At 61.2% G+C, this 19652-nt stretch overlaps 1 protein-coding gene across 3 annotated transcripts; it reads left to right on the top strand.

Moving 5' to 3' along the window:
• Positions 1 to 835: 835 nt before the first annotated feature.
• Positions 836 to 19524, top strand: KMT5A (lysine methyltransferase 5A). Of its 3 annotated transcripts, none has more exons than XM_055146892.1 (8): positions 836 to 929; positions 5492 to 5613; positions 6220 to 6376; positions 11648 to 11867; positions 12015 to 12102; positions 15328 to 15387; positions 16809 to 16999; positions 17986 to 19524. In XM_055146892.1, exons 1-8 carry the CDS (start codon positions 920 to 922, stop codon positions 18194 to 18196), a joined length of 1059 nt encoding a protein of 352 aa, XP_055002867.1. In that variant the 5' UTR covers positions 836 to 919; the 3' UTR covers positions 18197 to 19524. The 3 variants fall into 3 exon arrangements, with proteins under 3 accessions (XP_055002867.1, XP_055002866.1, XP_055002869.1); XM_055146894.1 differs by lacking the exon at positions 836 to 929 and adding an exon at positions 5245 to 5367; XM_055146891.1 differs by lacking the exons at positions 836 to 929; positions 5492 to 5613 and adding an exon at positions 5210 to 5367.
• Positions 19525 to 19652: the final 128 nt, after the last annotated feature.

The following is a 19652-nucleotide window of genomic DNA, read 5'->3' as shown; positions in this document are numbered from 1 at the left end:
GGGGCCCCCAGGGAGGGACTGTAACTGGATGCTTTCTCTGTGCTCAAAGATGACCCAGGATATCTGTACTTTTCTGGGAACACTGGCAGAGGTTCCCGCAGGGAATAGGGCAGGGCTGTTCCCGGCAGTTAGGACAGCGTCCTACTGAACCAACAGTCGAAGGGGGATAGAGGGCCTGCAATGCCAGTCCCCTAGTCCCTCTGCTTCCCCGTCTGTTTGAGGGGTAGGCCTGCTGGGATAGGATGGCTGAGGGCCCGGGAGGTTTTACCCGCTGACTCAGTTGGCAGGAGCTGTACCAGCTGGTTTTGAGTACTGCAGAGAGATCTCATGCAATACATTTCTCAACACCAAGAATGAATGGACTGAACCGCTGGAGGATCCAAGGTGCTGGAGATGCCAAACTTCCTGGGAAAGTTGAGGCTTCCCAGGTCATAAGTGAAGGTCGCGGGGCCAAAAGGTCGGGTTCCGGTCAAGCCGGACGAAAACCGGAAGTCTCATATCAGATCCACCCTGGCCCCGGCTCGCAGCCGCGTGACTAAACCCCGCGAGGAGGAGCTTCGGCGCAGGGGGAGGGAGGGGTTTCGGGCCTGCCAATGGCAGCGCGGGTGTCTTTCCCCTGCAGCCAATCAGCGCCGGGAGACGAGGAAATTTAAACCCCCGCCCACCTCCTCCGCCGGGACCTGTCCCGAAAGCGTTTGTAGAAAGTGTAGCCGCTCGCCCCGCCCCCAGCAGGGAGGCGGGGACAGGGGCGGGCTCTCCCTCCGATTCGCCTATCGCGTGGGGCAGCGTGGGGAGAGGCGGGCGGCAGCGCCAATCAGGGAAGCAGCCGGAGCTCCGCGGAGCAGTTGGCTACAGTTGTTGCAACTTTTTTTGAAAGCTCGGTTTCCCGGGAGATCTTAGGCGGTGACAGAGCCGGGCCATGGCTAGAGGTATTGGCGCTGGTGGTCAGCGCCGGGGCGACTGGGGTGGTCGTGGCGACGGAGGGGAGCCGGGGTGGCTGGAGCGGCGGCGGGGAGGCGCCCTGCTGCTGCCGGCTGCTCCCACCGAACGCCGGCTCCGGGTGGGGGGAGGGGAAGGCTTGCGGAACCTTCTCCTCCCCGGGGAGAGGGAGGGCGGGCCAGCCGGCTCCCGAAGCCCTGGAAGCCCCCGTCCACGGCCGTGACTCGATTTCCCCTCTCCAGCATGAGGACAGCACGCCGCGCCGCCCTCGCCGGGGGCGGCGGGTCCATATGTGAAAGTGCTTAGGACACCAGGGCGCGGGTGCCTCCGGGGAGATGGTGGCTGCTGGTACCCGAGAGGCGCGGGCGAGGCTCAGCCGCCGCCGGACTCGCGCCGGGAGAGGAGGTGACCCCGCGGCGAGGGCGCAGCTCGGTAACCTACATCCCGGGGACACCGCGGCAGCCGGCGCCCGCGGCCCACCCCCCGCCCGGACTCACTCCTGCGCCCGTGGGCGACACCCGGCCCCTCCCGAACGGCAGATGGCTGGGGTGCGATGGCACGGCCCGGGAGCCCCGCCTCGGGCCTCCTTTGCCCATTTAGTTGGCTGTCAGGACGGTCCACCCGCGGCTATGCGGCAAAGTGTTCTCCACCCGCTGGTCACTCCCAGTCTTTCTCCTTTCTGTACAACCAGCATGATAGCTATTGTAGGATTGTGGTTATTTTTGAAAAAATAAGTGAAGGGTTGCGATGTCTATCAAAAGTACGAGGGTTTTACAGGCGAGCCGGAATTGGGCTGAATGCAGCGCGGCCCTGCAGTGGGTGAAACAAGGATCTGCCCTGCCGGTGTTTTCAGGGTCCCCTTTGTTCACAGCCCTGCACCTATTTGCATCACTTACTCTCCCAGCGTTCCTTTGGGGTCTTTGGGGATTTACCCAGATTCTGATTAGGAAATGAGGCATAGTGAACTTCAAGTTAAAGAACTCGCGGTCCTACCCACGGAGGAAAAAATGAAGGTGAACATTTCTCGTCAGAAAAGTCCTAAGCATCTCAGAGTATATTTAATCATATCTGATAAATCTTAGTGAAACGATGTTTGCCTGAATCATTTTCCCCATCAGGGCAAAGTCATTTAAACTGTTGCAACAGCAGTGGATTGAAAGGGGGATCAGTGGTGGAGAGATGGTACTGCAGGTAAGGTGCTTGCTTTACGCACTGCTGACCTGGTTCTACCCCTGGCACCCCATAGGGTCCCCTATCCCACCAGGAGTGCTAGCACAGGACCAGGAGATAGCCCTGAGCACCACTAAGCACTGTCTGGCCCTGTAGTTTGTTTTAATTAAACTCTATTAGCCACTTGGCCTTTGAAGTATTCCTATACTTTATATGGGTAAATGATAATTCCCACTCAGGCCCAGACACGTTAGCTGTCGGCTTTATAAAAAGTCTCTGTCTAGACCAGGCTATGGTGTCTCTTTTCTTGTTCTTCTGCTTCGCTAGTAACCAAAGTAAAGAGATTGTCCCCAGCTCCTAGCAAGGCAGGCTCATGAGTCATTCAGACAATTTGTAGTGAGTCCCACTGTCTCACTGACCCTCAACTTCATAATTACTCATTTCCGAGACTTTATTACTCTTAAAACTTTTGTTTTGGGGCTACACGTGGTAGATCTAATCACACAGTGCCAGGGATCATGCGAAGCACTTTAGCCTTTTCATCCATTTTGTTTGCCCCATATTTTTAAAAATGTGACCCCAAGGATCTAATAGGGCCTCAGACTTGCAAGTCAAGTACTCTAGCTCTGAGTACATCCCTCGCCCTGTGGGAACTTTCAAACTGGGCATTTAGTATCATAACTATCAAATCACTTACACAACTTCACAAGTCTTTTTCTCCTAGAAAAGTGATCTTTGCTCCAAACATGTGGTTCCCTTTGAGAGTCGGGCCAGGTCATATGACAGAAGGTCCCATCATCTCTGCTTTTGACATTTTACAATTGTGTAAATATTTACAGCCTCGTGGGCAGGATCTGTACAGCTGCTCTTCTCCTCTGTCCTCACTGTACGGTGGCCTCCTAATCTGCCTTCCTCTCTCCACTTTACCCATCTCCAATTTTTCTTGTGGTGGGGGAGGTTGGACCACACTAGTGTAGCTCAGGGGACCTTATGCAGTGCTGGGGATGGAACTGGAGTTGGCCACATGCAAGGCAGGTGCCTTAGACACCTCCCCACCCGTCTCTGACCCTGTCCCTCTGCAGCGAGTGGGACTTTTATCATGAGGTCCCCCCAGACCCAGCCGCCCCCTAGCATTGAGGATCAATCCAGTATTCACCAGGGCCGAGAGGGTTCAACCCACCCTCTGGCCTAACTGCTCAGCCTGTCACTCTGTTCCAGTGGTAGCTTTAGTACAGGGCCATCACAGAATAGGCATTTAGCGAATGTTGAATGAAAGATTTGCTATTACACTGAGTTTCAGGGAAGCAATTCTCGCCATTAGGATCAGGTTGTCTCATAGAGCAGAACTGGTTCAGATTCGTGGGTAGGTTTTTTATGCGTATATGAAGGTATGTGAAATCCTGGGCATTGTAAGGCTTTTTTGTGTTTTGTTTTGTTTTGTTTTGGGGCCACATCCAGCTGTGCTCAGAGCTTACTCCTGGCTCTGCACTGAGGAATCATGGCAGGCTCGGGGATCACGTGGAATGCCAGGGATTGAACCCGGGTCTGCTGCATGCAAGGCAAACACTCCACCCACTGTATTATCGCTCACATACTCTTGGTTTTAGAGCTGTAGAACTGAGAGGAATGGGTACAAAATTTGTATTTTAAGGTGATTTCCAGCTTCCGGCCAATGAAATGGAGCCAAGATGAGCCTAGTGAGTGGCGTTGCGGGCAGGGCTTCTGATAGGGGGTGGGCCCAGGGAGCTATTGGTACTTCCTGCTCCCAAGGCATGCTTCTTAGGAGTCTGGCGACGCACCCTGAAGCTACTGTATCTTTTTTTTTTTTTTTTTTTTTTTTGCTTTTTGGGTCACACCCAGCGATGCACAGGGCTTACTCCTGGTTCTGTACTCAGGAATTACTCCTGGCAGTGCTTGGGGGACCATATGGATGCCGGGGATCGAACCCGGGTCGGCCGCGTGCAAGGCAAACGCCCTACCCGCTGTGCTATCGCTCCGGCCCCTGAAGCTGCTGTATCTTGCTGGTGTCACCGCCACAGTCAAATGGCCTGGGCTGCGGGGTGGCCGTGTCCCCTGAGTGAGAGCGAAGGCTGCAGCTCCCTGCGCCTCTGAGCACGCTGTGGGGTACCCCAGAGGGTCATGGGAGCCAGTGTTCCTGGTGGCGGGGCCCGGCGGTGAGACTGGGGAAGTGACCTGATGTGGCCACAGAGAACAGCTGGGGGAGGGGCAGGGAGAGGAACCCCGGCCTTGCCGCCCGGCTGGGACTCAGCCCCTGGAGCTGTGTGCTTTGGGAGTCCTGGTGTCTCTCATTTGGGGCCATGCTCAGCAGTGCTCAGTTCTGACTCCTGGCTCTGTGCTCAGGGATCACTCCTGATGGCCCTCTGAGGACCATATGGGTGTGGGGGATGGAACCTGGGTTGGCCGCGTGCGAGGCCAGCACCCTCCTGGCTGTGCGATGGCTCGGGCCTAGCCTCTGTGACATTAACTTTCCTAGTGGCCGAAGCCCAGTGGGGTGTGTGGGAATGGGGTCTCAGCAATGGGGTCTCCTTCCTGTCTGCCCTCCGCCTGGAGGTGCAGTGGCAGCCAGTCCAAAGTCCCCTCCCCTGGGCCAAGCGCTCACTTTGCCAGCCCGGTTCCCTGCGAAGGTTTCGGGGTGCTGGCAGGTCTACATAGGTCTGAGTAGGCCCGAGAAGCTCCCCCAGAACTTAACCATGGCTCTGCGCGCCCCCCCCCACCCCCCCCCCCCCCGGTGCACGGTAAGGTACCGGCCGTCCGGGTGGGTGGACACATGGCTCCAGTGCTGCCTAGCCGGTGGGCTCAGTTTCCCAGGCTGAAAGGGGGGGTGCCAGCCCGGGTCCCGGCGCGGGCGGCGGCGCTGGGGCCGGCTGTCACGCCGCGTCCCGGGGCCGGGCGAGGGCTGCGCGCGCGCGCGAGGGGGCGCGCCCGAGCCGGGATTCGCCGCCGCCGGCGCCGCCCCTGCAGCCCCTCCCGGGCCGGCGCGCGGTGGGCGGCGGCGGGCGGGCCGGCAGGACGCGCCGCCTGCGCCGCTCGAGCGTGCGGCTCCCGGGCCGGCCGGGCCCAGAGGCGGCCATGGGGGAGGGCGGCGCGGCGGGGCGCCGGCGGCCGTTCCCCGGGGCGCCGCGGCGGCGCTGGTGGCGGCGGCAGCAGCAGCAGCAGCGGCGGCGGCAGCGCTGGTGGCCGGGCCGCGGCGAGGGCGAGGGCGCGGGCCGCGCCGCCATGGGCCTGGCCGGGCTGCAGGTGGGTGTGTCGGGCCGGGGGCGGCGGGCGGCGCGCGGGGCCCCGGGAACCTGCAGCGGCCCCGCTCCCCGCCGCCCGCGCGCCCTGAGCGCCCGTCCCCGCTTCCCCGGGTCCCCCTCTCCAGGCAGGAAGATGTCCAAGCCCCGCGCGGTGGAGGCGGCGGCGGCGGCGGCGGCGGCGGCAGCGACGGCCGCGGGCCCGGCGATGGCGGAGCGGAGGGGCCCGGGGAGGCCCCGCACCGACGGGGTAAGCAGGCGCCGGCCCCGCCGGCCGCGCGGAGCACGTGGGCGCGCCCCGGGGTCCCCCGCCCGCCAGGCCCGGCGCTGCCCCGGCTCGGGAAAGTTTGTCGCGGCGGCCTCCGGCCCCGGCGGGGGTCGCGCGGAGGCGCCCCCCGCGCCCGCCCCGCGTCCGGCCGGCGCGGCCCTGCGGCCTGCCCGGGGGGCCGCCCCGCGCCCCGCGCCCCGCGCCCCGCACCCCGCCGGCCGGCCTGCCCCTCCGCGCCCTGCAGCCGCCGCCCGGCCGCGGCGCTCGCTCTGCAGGCCCGGCTGGGCTGCGGGCGGCCCTGGCCTCCTGGCCCGGCAGGGGGGCGGCAGTTCTCCCCACCCAGCCCCCTGAACCCCGGGGGTTCGGTGACCCGCGGCGGTCCACCGTGACCTCCCGACGCCCCGTGGTGCGTCCGCGGGCCCAGGCGGGGACGGAGTGACTGGGTGATGGGCAGCGGCCCCGGGCACCCGCAGTGCCGGGCGGGCCGGGCGGGCCGCCAGCCTCCCAGGCACGGTGCTGTCTGGCTTCCTGCTGCCCCTGCCGACGTGGGCTGCCAGCCTCTTTCAGAATATGCATTTGTCGTTCTAGGAGAATGTATTTGCCGGGCAGTCAAAGATCTATTCCTACATGAGCTCGAACAAATGCTCTGGAATGCGCTCCCCGCTCCAGGAAGAGAACTCAGTGGCACATCACGAAGTCAGATGCCAGGGGAAGCCATTAACCGGGAGCTACAGGAAACGAGAAGGTGAGCCCGGGGAGGCCGTGCTGACCACCACGCCCTGCGGCAGCCGCCAGGCGAGGCCCCATCTGGCCTCGCAGTCACGTAGCTTGACCCCTGCCCTGCTCAGCTGCGGGACCCACAGACCCCGGGGAGGGCAGGGTGGCTCGGCCAGGGCCCCGCCCTGTGGGTCTGACAGGTTCTCCCGCTTTCCCAAGTTAGCGTGACCTTCAAGCCTGATAGTCTTGCCAGGCTGCAGAGGGAGTGTACCTGCTCTGAGCTCGGCAGGCTCGGGTGTGGGAGCACTGTGGCCGTGAGTCTGGGGTCCCGGCTGCCCGGCAGAGAGGACCAGCTTCCTTCCCCTTGGAGCACGGGCCTTGGCCTCGTTTCCCAAGTTCTTTGGCCCAAGGGTGAGTGCAGCTTTCTAAAGGTCGGGAGCTAAGAGGCGGCGGGAAGGACAGAGGTCTCTGAAGTAGCGTCTGCGCCTTCCCAGACCAGCTGAAACCTCTTTGAAGTCCTGCCCTGAGGCCTCAGCGATAGTCCAGCGGGGAGGGCATTTGCCTCGCACATGGCAACCAGGGTTCGATTCCTGACACCCCATATGGTTCCCTGAGCACAGAGCTAGGAGTGAGCCCTGGGCACCGCCAGCTGTGGCCCCAAACAACCAACCATCTAGGTCAGCTTGTCCCATCTGAAGCCGCAGCTGGAGAGCTGGGCCGGCTGCAGCTTCCCGGCTCCCTTTTCATTGAAATTTGCCATGAGAGGTACTTGCCCTGCCGGCGACCGCCCCGGTTCCACCCTGGCACCCCGTCGGGCCCCCTGAGCGTGCCAGGACTGTGTTCTGCGCATGTGAAAGAAAGAAACTTGCCCTAGAGCTGGGAACTGTGCCCTGGAGTCCTGAGGAGGAAGTCTGTGTGCTTTAGCAGGAGGTGCCGTAAATGCCGGCGTGAGGGGCCGGAGTCAGCCCTTGCCACACCCACCGCCGTGCGTAGGTGGTAGTGGCCACTGCGTGGAGGCCACCTGGGCAGTGGCTGCTGTGTGTGTGAGTCCTGCCCCTCGGCTGCTCGCAAGGCTCTGACCCCGCCTGAAGGCCTGTAACACGGGCAACAGTAACGTTAGTAATGTTAATGTGCTGGAGCATGTTAGTGGAGCAACATGTAATGTTGCTCGTGGTGACGGGCCAGGCCAGCAGATTGAACTTCCGGTGTTAGACAAGGGGGAGGGTTGAAATCAGGCGGAAGCAAAGGCGGGGCGGGGCTCTCCTTGGTCACCCAAAGGGCCTGCCAGGTGGCCCAGCCTCACGCCCCTGCGTCTCCTCAGGAAGGCCCCGCACAGGGAAACGGAAATGGTCTGCATGGGCGGGTGAGATTGTTAAATAGGGGCCACACAACTGCCTCACTCTAGGGCCTTTTCATCACCCTCAGCCCCACTTCCTGACTGCTTTCCCTAGGCCCTGGCAGCCACAAATCACTTTTTTGTTGTTTTTGTTTTGTTCTTGGGCCACACCAGGCAGTGCTCAAGGTGTACTCTTGCTTCTGTGCTCAGGAATCACTCCCTGGGGGCTCTAGGGACCATGTAGGGTGCTGGGGATCGAGCCCAGGTCGCTGTGTGCCAGGCCCGAGCCCTCCCCGCTGTAATATGGCTCCAGCCCGCAAGTCACTTTCTGTTGCATGTAAATGGCTTCTGGGCGCGCTCCGGGTGCCCGTCTCACCCATCTGCCACACGCGCCCGGGTGCCCGTCTCACCCGTCTGCCACACGCGCCCGGGTGCCCGTCTCACCCATATGCCACACCCGCCCCTGGTGCCCATCTCACCCGTCTGCCACACGCGCCCGGGTGCCCGTCTCACCCGTCTGCCACACGCGCCCGGGTGCCCGTCTCACCCATATGCCACACCCGCCCCTGGTGCCCATCTCACCCGTCTGCCACACGCGCCCGGGTGCCCGTCTCACCCGTCTGCCACACGCGCCCGGGTGCCTGTCTCATCCATCTGCCAAACGCGCCTGGATGCCTGTCTCCCACCCGCACGCACCTCGGGCACCCCATCTCCTCTTTTCCAAGGTTCACTCTTATTCTCTTGTTCATTCCTTTCTGTTTTTTTTTTTTGTTTTTGTTTTTTGGGTTTTTTTTTTTGTTTTTTGGTTGGTTTTTTTTTTGTTTGTTTGTTTGTTTTGCTTTTTAGGTCACACCCGGCGATGCACAGGGGTCACTTCTGGCCCTGCACTCAGGAATTACCCTTGGCGGTGCTCAGGGGACCATATGGGATGCCGGGAATCAAACCCGGGTCGGCTGTGTGCAAGGCAAACGCCCTCCCCGCTGTGCTGTCGCTCCAGCCCCTGTTCATTCCTTTCTGTGGTTGAATAATGCTCCATCCTGGGGCTGGACCCGCCTGACTGACCGTCTCTGGTCCAGACATCAGGCTCTCTCCCGCTTGGGTCCGGGCTGAGTCAGCTGCCGGCTTTCTGTGTGGACATATGTTTTTAATTCCCTTCAGAGATGGCAGCGGGAGAGTGGCTGGCTCATGTGGTAACTGTTTAACTCTTGGAAGATCTGCTTCCGCTTCCACAGTGCCTGCTCCGTTGCACGTTTCCCATCAGCAGTGTATTGTTGTCTTTCTTGTTTGGTTTATGTTTGCTTTTGGGCCACACCCAGAGATGCTCAAGGGTTACTCCTGGCTATGCTTGGGGGAAATTACTCTTGGTGATGCTTGGGCTGCCTGCAAGGTAAACGCCCTTCCGCTTGTACTATCGCTCCAGCCCCTCTTTTTTTTTTTCTCCAGACCCTCTTTTTTGGTTTTTGGTGCTCAGGGTTGACTCCTGGTGAGCAAGGAGACCAGAAGGGTTGCCAGGTATTGAACTCAGGTCGGCCGCATGCAAGACAAGCTCCTACCTCTGTCCTGTTGCTCTAGTCCTTGTTCTACAATCATATTTTACTTTTAAAAATTTAAGCCCCAAAACCAAATTAATAACAATGATTTTAGGACCAGGGAGATACTACAGTGGATAAAGCACTTTTCTTGTTACACAGCTGACCTGGGTTTCGTTTATGGCACCACATACGATCCCCCAAGCCCCACCAGCAGTGACCCCTGAGCAGAGCCAGGAGTAACCCCTGAGCACCACCAGGTGTGACCCAAAAAACAAACAAAATTCTTTTAAATTGGGGCTGGAGGGGCTGGAGCGATAGCATAGCGGGTAGGGCGTTTGCCTTGCACGCGGCCGACCCGGGTTCGAATCCCAGCATCCCATATGGTCCCCTGAGCACGGCCAGGGGTAATTCCTGAGTGCAGAGCCAGGTGTGACCCAAAAAGCAAAAAAAAAAACCACATAAACTGGGGCTGGAGAGCAGGTACAGGGGTACAAGTGCTTATTTGGCATGTTAGACCCTGGATGTGGCCCCTTCAAAATACAGAAAAACTTAAAAATTTTGTTTTCCAAAATAGTTTTTAATGGAAAAAATGTACTTGAATGTGATGGGAGGGAAAGAGGGGAAAACGGGTTTAAGTGAGAGCACGGGCTTCTCCAGAGAGGGAGGAGCAGAGAGAGAAATACCTGATCGAGGGAGCACGGGCTTCTCGGGGTGGAAAACACTAACAATAAAGTGGGGGGGGGAGTGATAGTCTTAGAAGGTCTAAGACTATAGACTTAGAAGGTCTAAGAGGGCACTCGCTTTGCATGTGTGTCTGAGTGTCTGTGTCTGTGTCTGCGTGTGTTTCTGTGTCTGGGTTCAATTTCTGGCATCCCATGTGGTCCCCTGAGCCTCTCCCGGAGTGATCCTTGAACACAGAGCCAGGTGTCAGCCCTGCGCATGCACGGGTTCCAAAATAAATACAAGTTAGGGGCTAGAGAGAGCGCAGGGTGAAAATGCTTCCTTGTATCCTTCCAGCTCCAGTTCCCCGTACCGTATATGGCTGCCAGATGTGGCCAAAACCAAAAAACAAAAGGGCCCCATAGCAGATGATGCTCGGGGGCCACTCCCAGTGTCCCTGGGGGACAGCGTGGTTGTGGTTCCGGGGCCGGAGCGTGGCGGTCCCAGGGGCAGCCTGCTCTCGCTCTTTGAGCCGTCTTCCTGGCCTGGGAATGGTCTTGGAAAGTGAGTAGTGCGGGGAGCAGGGCTCCAGGTGCGCCCCTTGATGCTGGCGACCCTGATTCTGTCCCCCATCACAGACGGTCCCCGAGACCTCCAGGCACGGCTCAGAAACAACTTTCTCACGCTGAATCGGTTTCTCTGTCTGTCCCGACATGGTGGCCAGCGCCCGGGCATGCTGAGGAGCACTCTGAGGTGACTCCAGCCCCCAGGAAGAGGGACCCTTTCTCTTTCAGGGGTGCCCCGGATTGAACCCCACCTCACATGTTAGGCGTGTGCTCCTTACCTGGGCCCCGTCCCAGCCCGTTCATTTGCAAGAAGCAAGAAGCCTCAGACAGCCTGGGGGGGGGGGGGGTGGTGTGTGTGTGTGTGTGTGTGTGTGTGTGTGTGTGTGTGTGTGTGTGTGTGTGTGTGTGTGTGTGTGTGTGTGTGTGACAGCCCGTGGGCACGCATGCTTTGGGGGGAGTAGTGTGTGGATGTGCCCTGTGTGTGCTGTGTGGGTGTGCCATGCCAGTGTATGTGTGCTGTGGCGGGGCTGTTGGCGGGGTGAGTGCCGTGCGGTATGTGCTGTGTGTATTGTCCCGGTGTGTGGTATCTATGCCTGTGCTGTGTGTTTGTGCTGTGTTGTGTGTTGTGTGTGTTATCTGCATCTGCTGTGTCATTCTGTGTTGTGTGTGTCTATGCCGTGTAACCTGTGTTGTCTGTTGTGTGTGTTGTCTTTGTGTATCTGTCTCTTTTATCTGTGACTGTTGTGACTGTGTGTCTGTGTGTGTCTCTGTCTTTGTGTGTGTCTGTGTGTCTGTGTGTTTCTCTGTGTCTGTGTGTCTGTCTCTATGTGTCTGTCTCTGTGTCTCTCTTTGTCCGTGTGTCTGTCTGTGTCTGCTTCCCTGTGCTGTGCCTCCCTGCACTGTCCTCTCCTGCTCTCCAGGGCCTGCTCGTTGTCCCCGAGGCCAGTGGCCGGAGCCTGGGGCTGCTCAGGCCCGTGTGGCAGCCCCAGGGCTTCAGCTGAAAGGCCTTTTCCTCAGAGCCTCGGGCCCGGGCGGAGGGCAGGCTTGGCACCCAGGGCCCGGCTGGGCTCCCGAGCCTCCCTGGGCCGGGCTCCAGCACTGTGAGCTGGACACGGCCGAAGAGGCCCGGCTGGGCCCCACCTCCAGGTGCGACCCAAACCAAACACGGGTGCCGACAAAAACCACAGTGTCTCCTCTGCCCGCAGAGAAGAGGAACTCGGCCGCGGGGCTCCGGGGCACCATGAAGGCAGAGGAACAGAAGCTCAGAGACTCCAGAAGGGGCCCCCTGGCCCCTTTTCCAAACCAAAAACCGGAAGCAGCAGAATCTCCCAAAACTCCGACCTCATCTTGTGAACCCCCCAACGCAGCCGTCACCAAGCAAGGCCTGAAGAAGCCCGTGAAGGGCAAGCAGGCCCCGAGGAAGAAGTGAGTGCCCGGCCCGGGTGGGCGCGGGGCCACTTGGAGAGGCCCGGCAGGCGCGGGTGGGGACGGGGGACTTGGGCTCGCGGCCCGGCGCCTCCTGGCCACGTCTGCCCGCGCTCAGGCCCGGCTGCTCTCTCCTTCCTGCCGCAGAGCTCAAGGGAAAACGCCGCAGAACCGCAAACTCACGGACTTCTACCCCGTGCGGAGGAGCTCCCGGAAGAGCAAGGCCGAGCTCCAGGTAGCCGCCCCGGCCCCCCACCCGCTCCCTGCCGTCCCCGAGTCCAGTACCAGCGCGTGAGGCGGGGCTGTGGGCTGGTGGCCCTCAGCCCTTACCGGACCCGGTGGGGCCAGTGGAGTGGGCTGGGCTGTGCCTTTGTCCCCCACACTCAGAGGAGGGCTTGTGTCGGGGTAGGGGGCAGGAGGCTCAGGCGCCCGGGCTCCCTGGGGCGTCTCCCATGCACGCGGGGCCGCCTGATGGCATGCGGGTGGTGCTGGCATGGACCCGAGGGGGAAGGGCGGGACCTGCTGCTGTCGGCCCGGCGTCCGTGATGCTTCCTTGAAAGAGGCAAACCGGGGCCGGAGCGCGAGAACAGCAGGAGGGCGTTGGCCTCGCACACGGCTGACCTGGCCTCGGTCCCCAGCACCTCATATGGGGCCCACCAGGAGTGACCCCTGAGCACCACCAGCTTTTTGGCCCCAAAACCAAAAAATAAAGAAGTAAACCAGGGCTGGAGCAGCAGTACAGGGGATAGTACACTTCGCGTGACTCAGGCTCGAACCCCAGTACCCCAGATGGTCTCCCCGCCAGGAGTGATCCCTGAGCACTGGGCCCGGAGTAAGCCCTGAGCATGCCAGATATGACCTGAAAACAGAAAAAAGAAAAGAGGGGGGCTGGAGCGATAGCACAGCGGGGAGGGTGTTTGCCTTGCATATAGCCAACCCAGGTTCGAATCCCAGCATCCCATATGGTCCCCTGAGCACTGCCAGGAGTAATTCCTGAGTGTGCAGAGCCAGGACTAACCCCTGTGCATCGTGGGTGTGACCCAAAAAGCAAAAAAAAAAAAAGAGGGACCAGAGCAATAGTACAGCAGGTAGGGCATTTGCTTCGCATGTGGCCAACCCAGGTGCTATCCCTGGTATATCCCATATGGTTCCCTGAGCACCGCCAGGAGTAAGTGAAGAGCCGGGAGTAACCCCTGAGCATCACTGAGTATGATTTGACTCAAAAAAGAAAAATTAAGGGGCTGGAGTGATAGCACAGCGGGTAGGGCGTTTGCCTTGCACGCGACCGGCCCGGGTTCGAATCCCAGCATCCCATATGGTCCCCCGAGCACCGCCAGGAGTGATTCCTGAGTGCAGAGCCAGGAGTAACCCCTGTGCATTGCCAGGTGTGACCCAAAAAAAAGAAAAAAAAAAAAGGAAGGAAAGAAAGAAAAAGAGACAGATGAGAGGGAAAGCCAGGGTCTGGGTGTTCTCCGCCCAGGAGAGCAGCGTTCCTTGGCTCAGGGTGGGCTGGACTCACTCCCCAGGGCCTCAGTATGTTGGGACAGGCACCTCGTCACGGCCTTTCTCACGGGAGAGTCTTCCGGGAGAGGGAGCAGAGGGGCCGGACGTCACTCGGGGTGTAAAGGCCCATAAACCCCCGTCCTGGCATGCACCGTCGCCGAGTGCCGACAGGAGCTGTGGCTCACGCTGGCCTGCAGTAGGGGCAGGCTGGCCGGCTCCGGGCCCCGCCAGGCCCTGAGTCCCTTTGCCCCGGGCCGGGCCGCGCCGGCCGCTCAGGGTTCAGGGCTCGCTGGGCCTCTAATCAGCAGACGGGCGTTTCTGCCCTGGGCGCGGGCGGCCGGGCGTGTGCTGACAGATGCCGGCCTGCCTGGACGGCACCTCTGCGGGGACCCCGGCAGAGCGCCCCTTATCACTCCCTGCACGGGCGCCAGCTGGTGGGCTGGCAGGGCTGCCTGCGGGGGAGAGGGCGCAAGCCGGGCTCCCTCCGGGCTGGCAGGAACCAGGGCCCAGCTGGGTGTCACTGTGGTGGGGTCTCGGCAGACGCCCTCTGGATGCCTCCTCTGGGGCCTCACCCGGGCCTGGCAGGGTGGGTCTGGGCCATGCCCTGGCATCATGCCCACACAGCCCTGGTGCAGACGGGCGCGCTGTGCAGCTCCCGAGCCCTCTGCCCACCACTCGTCCGACTCCAGCCCTGCTCCTCCCGCAGCCCCGCCCTGGCACGCCCATGTGCCAGCCCTGCCTCGACGGTAGCCTCCCCGTTGGCACACGCAGGAAGCCCCCAGCCCCCGGCACACAGCGCAGTGCCCCTCACAGTCTCCTCCCATTCAGCAGCATGGGGTGCGTGTGTGTGTGTGCCCGTGTGTACACATGTATATGCATGTGTGTGCACACATGTGTGTGCAGGGCCGTCATTGCTGTGGCCCTTGCCTGTGTCACCGTGGTGCGGAGTCACCGCAGCCAGCAGGACGGGCGGCCCCCTCGGGAACAGCCTGCAGAGCCCGTGGCTGCCAGTGGAGCATGTTGGAGGCAGGAAGATCCAATCCTGGAAGGGCCAGGGACCCGCAGACAGTGAGGGGGGGGCCACCCCGGCTCCCAGAGGGTGCCCTTGGCTCAGGAGAATGGCTCCCACCCGGCGGGAATTGGTACCATGCGCTGTTCTGGCCCCGAGGAGCGGGCTGGCACCCCCAGCAGCAGCTGGTGGCCTGGTGTCTGCCACGGCCCGTTACTGTCAGGGGAAAACTCGTGTGAGGCTTTAAGTGCCTCCAGGGCAGGCCCCGGGGTCCCACGTGACTGCTCGGGGCTTTGGGCAGGGGGTCAAGTGCCAGATTCTGGGTGGGGGCCGCTTCTCGTCACACTGACGGTCCTTGGGGCTCCTCCCAGCTCTGCTCGGTGCCTCGGCGGCGCCAGGAGAGTCCCGGACCTCCCCGGCCAAGGGAGTCTGCAGGGCTCGGCCCGTCGATGTCTCCCGGCCCAGAGACCTTTGTCTTTGTTTTGGGGCTTCATCTGTTAGTGCTCAGGCCTGACTCCTGGCTCTGTGCTCAGAGTCCGACCACCTGGGGTGTGGGGATTGAACCTGGCTCAGCTGCGTGCAGAGCAGACGCCCTCCCCGCTGTACCATCTCTCCACCCCCTAGGAACATTTTTTAAAACTGCCCGAAGGCCAGGAGCGAGCCCAAAGGACTGGCCACAGGTTTTGAGTACGGGAGCCCAGGATTGGTTCCCAGCACTGCCAGGGCGTCCCCAGAACCAGAACCAAAAGATCCCAGCAGTCCCCGGCGGGACAGACAGAACTTCACACGCCCCTTCCCGCCTGCAGAGTTCAGGCAGAGCCGGTGACACTAACCATGGCCACGAGGATGGGATGGAGGCTCAAGGGGGGCCTGCGGTCAGGGAGGCACCTGAGGTGGCCCTGGGGGGCCGGGGGACATGCTGACGCGCGTCCTGCTCTTCCCTGACAGTCTGAGGAGCGGCGGCGGATAGATGAGCTGATCGAGAGCGGGAAGGAAGAAGGAATGAAGGTAAGAGCAGGGCCGCGAGCCTGGCCGCCCCCCTCGGGGTCACTGCCCCTCCTGGGAACTTCGGCTCTGGAGGAGCAGATGGGAAGCTGCTCCAGGGAACGTGGGCTGGGGGCGTAGGGGGTGCCCTGCCAGGCAGGGCGGGCTAGCGCCTCCTGCAGGCTGGCCCTGCTCGCCCTCTGCCGTGCCCCCCCCCCCCCCCCGCCTCTGTTCTCCGGGGCCACGCCCAGCGATGCTCAGCTGTCCCTGCTGGCTGGCGCGGGGGCCATACAGGGTGCCGGGGATGGAACCCGGGCCGGCCTCGGGCCAGGCGGACACCCTCCCTGCCACCGCCGGTGTCCAGTGTGGCACAGAGCCACGGTGTCCTCGCCCCCGCCTGACGCCTCCTTTGCTGCTTTGGTTTGGGGCTCCCCCAGCAGTGCTCGGGTCGCTCCTGCCGGTGCCTCGGCGGAAGCTCCGGCGTCCTTCGTGCAGAGCGTGCGCTGGCCTGTTGGACTGTCTGGCTGACCCGGAACTTTCTCGCCCTCCTAGAGGGCAGCTCTGAGCACCAGCAGCCCTTTGTCTCAGCCCCCCCCCCCCCCCCCCCCCCCGGCCCAGGCGCCCTCCCGGCTTTGCTCTCGGACCCCGCAGGCCGCTGTGTCTCCGGCTCCCTCCTGCATGGTTCTGGATTGACTAGATGGTGTGTTCAGGCCACGCCCAGGGGCGAGGGCGCGGAGCTGTGGCCCCCCCCACGCAGAGCGCGGACGGCTGCCTGCCCGGGGAGATGGAGCCCGTCTTCCCTAAATTCTTCCCAAGAAATGGTAGTGCCCAGTTTTTTGGTTTTTCTTGCTTTTATTGCTTTTTGGGTCACACCTGGCGATGCACAGGAGTTACGCCTGGCTCATGCATTCAGCAATTACCTTGGGGGGCCGTATGGGAATCGAACCTTGGTCAGCTGCGTGCAGGGCAAACGCCTTCCCCGCTGTGCTGTGCTCCGGGCCCAGTGCCCAGTAGTTCTGCTTTTGTCTTGCTGTGTCTGTTGGGTGCCCCTGGCGGGGCTGCAGGACACGGGCCTCAGCGAGGAGCGGGCGGAGCCTGCATCCCAGCTCCACGTGGAGTTGGGAGAAACAGCCACGCGCCTTCCTGCTGGCCACGAGGGGGCGCCCGCTCCAGGGGGTTGTCCATGGCACCCACTTTCCGGCTGAGACTCAGTTTCCTCGTCGGTAGCAGAGGGCACGCCCTGTCTGGCAGATCTCTCCGGAGTGGGCCGTGCCCTGCAGAGACGCGCAGGAGAGCGTTTGGGGCCGATGCTCCTGGCATCGCTGCAGGCTGGCTGCGGTCACCTCCGGACACGCGTGGCCCAAGCGAGTTCATGGGGGTGTCGTGCAGCTAGTGAGGGACCCGGTCCGCTGCGAGCTAGCGACCCTCTCTTCCCCTCTTGCCAGATCGACCTCATCGACGGCAAGGGCAGGGGGGTGATCGCCACCAAGCAGTTCTCCCGAGGCGAGTTCGTGGTGGAGTACCACGGGGACCTCATCGAGATCACCGACGCCAAGAAGCGGGAGGCGCTGTATGCGCAGGACCCCTCCACGGGCTGCTACATGTACTACTTCCAGTACCTGAGCAAGACCTACTGGTGAGTGCCGGGCGGGCGGGCGGGGGACAGCCCGGTCACTGCCCGCTCCCCCCTGGCCTCACTGGACCAGCTCAGCACAACACGACCCGACCTGCTTCCAGGGAAGACCCATGGGCCAGGGCAGCCAGCAGTCTGGGCCGCCCCTTCCCCGTGAGGCCTTTCTGAACTGCCCTGTCGTGTCTGTTTGCGGGGGGCGGCCCTCCCAGTGGGCGCTCAGGGGTCGCTCCTGCTGGTGTTCAGGGGACTGTATGTGGTGCTTGAGTTTAAACCAGGGTTGGCCGTAGGCAAGGCAAGTGCCCTACCTGCTGGCCTATCTCGACTCCTGCCACTGGTTTTCTTTTCTTTTTTTTTTTTCTTTTTGCGGTGGGGTGTGTTTCTGGCCATATCTGGCAGTGCTCAGAGTTCTGACTCTGTGCTCAGAAATTACTTTTTTTTTTTTTTTTAATTTTTTGGCTTTTTGGGTCACACCCGGCAATGCTCAGGGGTTCCTCCTGGCTCTGTACTCTTGAATCACTCCTGGCGGTGCTCGGGGGACCCTATGGGATGCCGGGAATCGAACCCAGGCTGCCGTGTGCCAGGCAAACGCCCTCCCCGCTGTGCCATGGCTCAGGTCTCAGGAGTTACTTCTGGCAGTGCCCTCCTGCCTGGGTCGCTGCGTGCACGAGGCCTGCCTGCTGTGCTAGCGCTCCAGCCCCTGATGTTTTGTTTTTCCAACACTTTATTTTTCACAGAAGTTTAAAGTTCCCAGCAAAATTTAGCAGAAAGTACAGGCAGTTCCCGTCTGCTCCCTGCAGACACAGCCACAGCCTCCCCCTCCCAGAGGCCACTTCATTATGCAGAACTGCAGTCGCCTCCCGCGCCCCAGCCCCCGCCCTCTGCCGGCCTGTTGTTCGGCTGACACCTCACTGGCTGGGGCTCTGGGCCGGGATTGCACCCCCCAGTGCAGTGCCCTCCTGCCGTCTAACCCCCATGTCCCCTCCTGCCAGCGTGGACGCCACCCGGGAGACGGACCGCCTGGGGCGGCTGATCAACCACAGCAAGTGCGGGAACTGCCAGACCAAGCTGCACGACATCGCGGGCGTGCCTCACCTCATCCTCATCGCCTCCCGCGACATCGAGGCCGGGGAGGAGCTGCTCTATGACTACGGGGACCGCAGCCGCGCGTCCCTCGAGGCGCACCCCTGGCTGAAGCACTGACCGCCGTGGACAAAGTGCCCTCAAAGGGAATCGAATTTTTTTTTTTTTTACACACTTAATCTTAGCAGATTCAGATGTTTTTAAAAAGTATATTAAGATGCCTTTTCACTGTAGTATTTAAATATCTGTTACAGGTTTCCGAGGTGGACTGGAACAGATGGCCTTATATCACCAAAACTTTTATATCCTAGTTGTTTTTGTATCTTTTTTGCATACAAGTTGAAAGTTTGTGCTTCCCGTGCATGCAGTCCAAGACTCGGCACAGGTTTCAGGGGCGAGTGTCTGATCCGCACCGGGCAGGGCTCCCGCCCCCGCGGCCTGGACGGGATGCTTTCAAGCTCTTGTTCCCCTCACGTCTCGCCAGGCGCGCCGTGACGCGTAGGAGTCTCTCACAGGTGTGCAGCCCACAGTCTTCCCCCTGCTCTCTCGACAGCTTGCTGACCCGGGCCCGGGCCAGGGCCGGCCTGCAGCCCCTCTTCCGTGGCCTCCCCGGGTACCCCAAGCTTCAGGGCAGGGAATCACAGGGACGGGCCAGGGGTTCCCGAAACTGGGAAACAGTTCTTTATAGAAATGTGAACACTGAATTTATTTTAGAAAAATAATAAAAATCAAAAAAAAAAAAAAAAAGGAAAAAGGAAAAACCCACAGAAAGCGACTTACGTGTATATAGGACTTGGAGCGAGTGAAGCGGCTGCGGTGTTTCGTTTGCTTTGTTTCGGCTTTTTTGTGTTTTTCCTTTTTGTAGGAGAGATTTGGATGGTACTCTATTCTAATCAACAATAAAGTTTTGTAGTGGGACCAGAAATTACTTACCCGCTCCCGCCCGCCCCCACTCCGCTGGGCTGGTTGAAGGTCGCCGACCGCGGGTCTGGGCTGTGCCCACCCACCTGCCATCTCTGCCCGGAGGCCGCCATGCACTCAGGGGGCACCGCCCCAGCCTCCAGGAAAGGCCCAGCGGACGGGGTGGTCCCGGGGGCTCGGACACAGACCAAGGTGCAGTTCTCTCTTGCACTGTGACCCTCCCGCCACCGCCCGTCCCGGGCCTCCTGGGCCCCGCGCCCGGCCAGCGTGAGCCGTCCGGCCTGGGCGCCCTCCTCAGCCTGGTGCCCCCAGCCCGCCCGCCTCGCCACGGTGCTACCTAAGCCCTTCCCCGCCCGCGCTTGCCTGGTCAGCGAATCACAGGGGCCCTGACAGGATGTGTCAGCGAGACGGACCGTCGGGCTGCACCTGCTTGTGGTTCAGCTTTGTATTTAAGGAAAGAAAACGAAGTAAACTTGAAAATTATTTGTCATCTTAAAAATGAAATTAAAATATTTATTGCCAGGCTACCTGTGTGTCTCCCGTTATTTTAATGTTTTGGTTGTTCGGAGGGGCTCTGTGCTGGGGGGGACCGTGTGTGCGGGGGAGCGAGTCCTGGGGTCGGCTGCGTGCGAGGCAAACGCCCCGAGCCTGGGCC

Source organism: Sorex araneus, chromosome 9 (genome assembly GCF_027595985.1).
Source record: "Sorex araneus isolate mSorAra2 chromosome 9, mSorAra2.pri, whole genome shotgun sequence".
Lineage (NCBI taxonomy): Eukaryota > Metazoa > Chordata > Mammalia > Eulipotyphla > Soricidae > Sorex > Sorex araneus.
The sequence above is the reverse complement of the archived record's forward strand: the minus strand, read 5'-3'. Positions and strand labels throughout refer to the sequence as shown.

Coding starts and splice junctions, on each gene's coding strand:
- KMT5A (XM_055146892.1), top strand. Junction 5,614..6,219: donor GGAGGCCCCGCACCGACGGG/GTAAGCAGGCGC, acceptor TTGTCGTTCTAG/GAGAATGTATTTGCCGGGCA. Junction 15,388..16,808: donor GGAAGGAAGAAGGAATGAAG/GTAAGAGCAGGG, acceptor CCCTCTTGCCAG/ATCGACCTCATCGACGGCAA.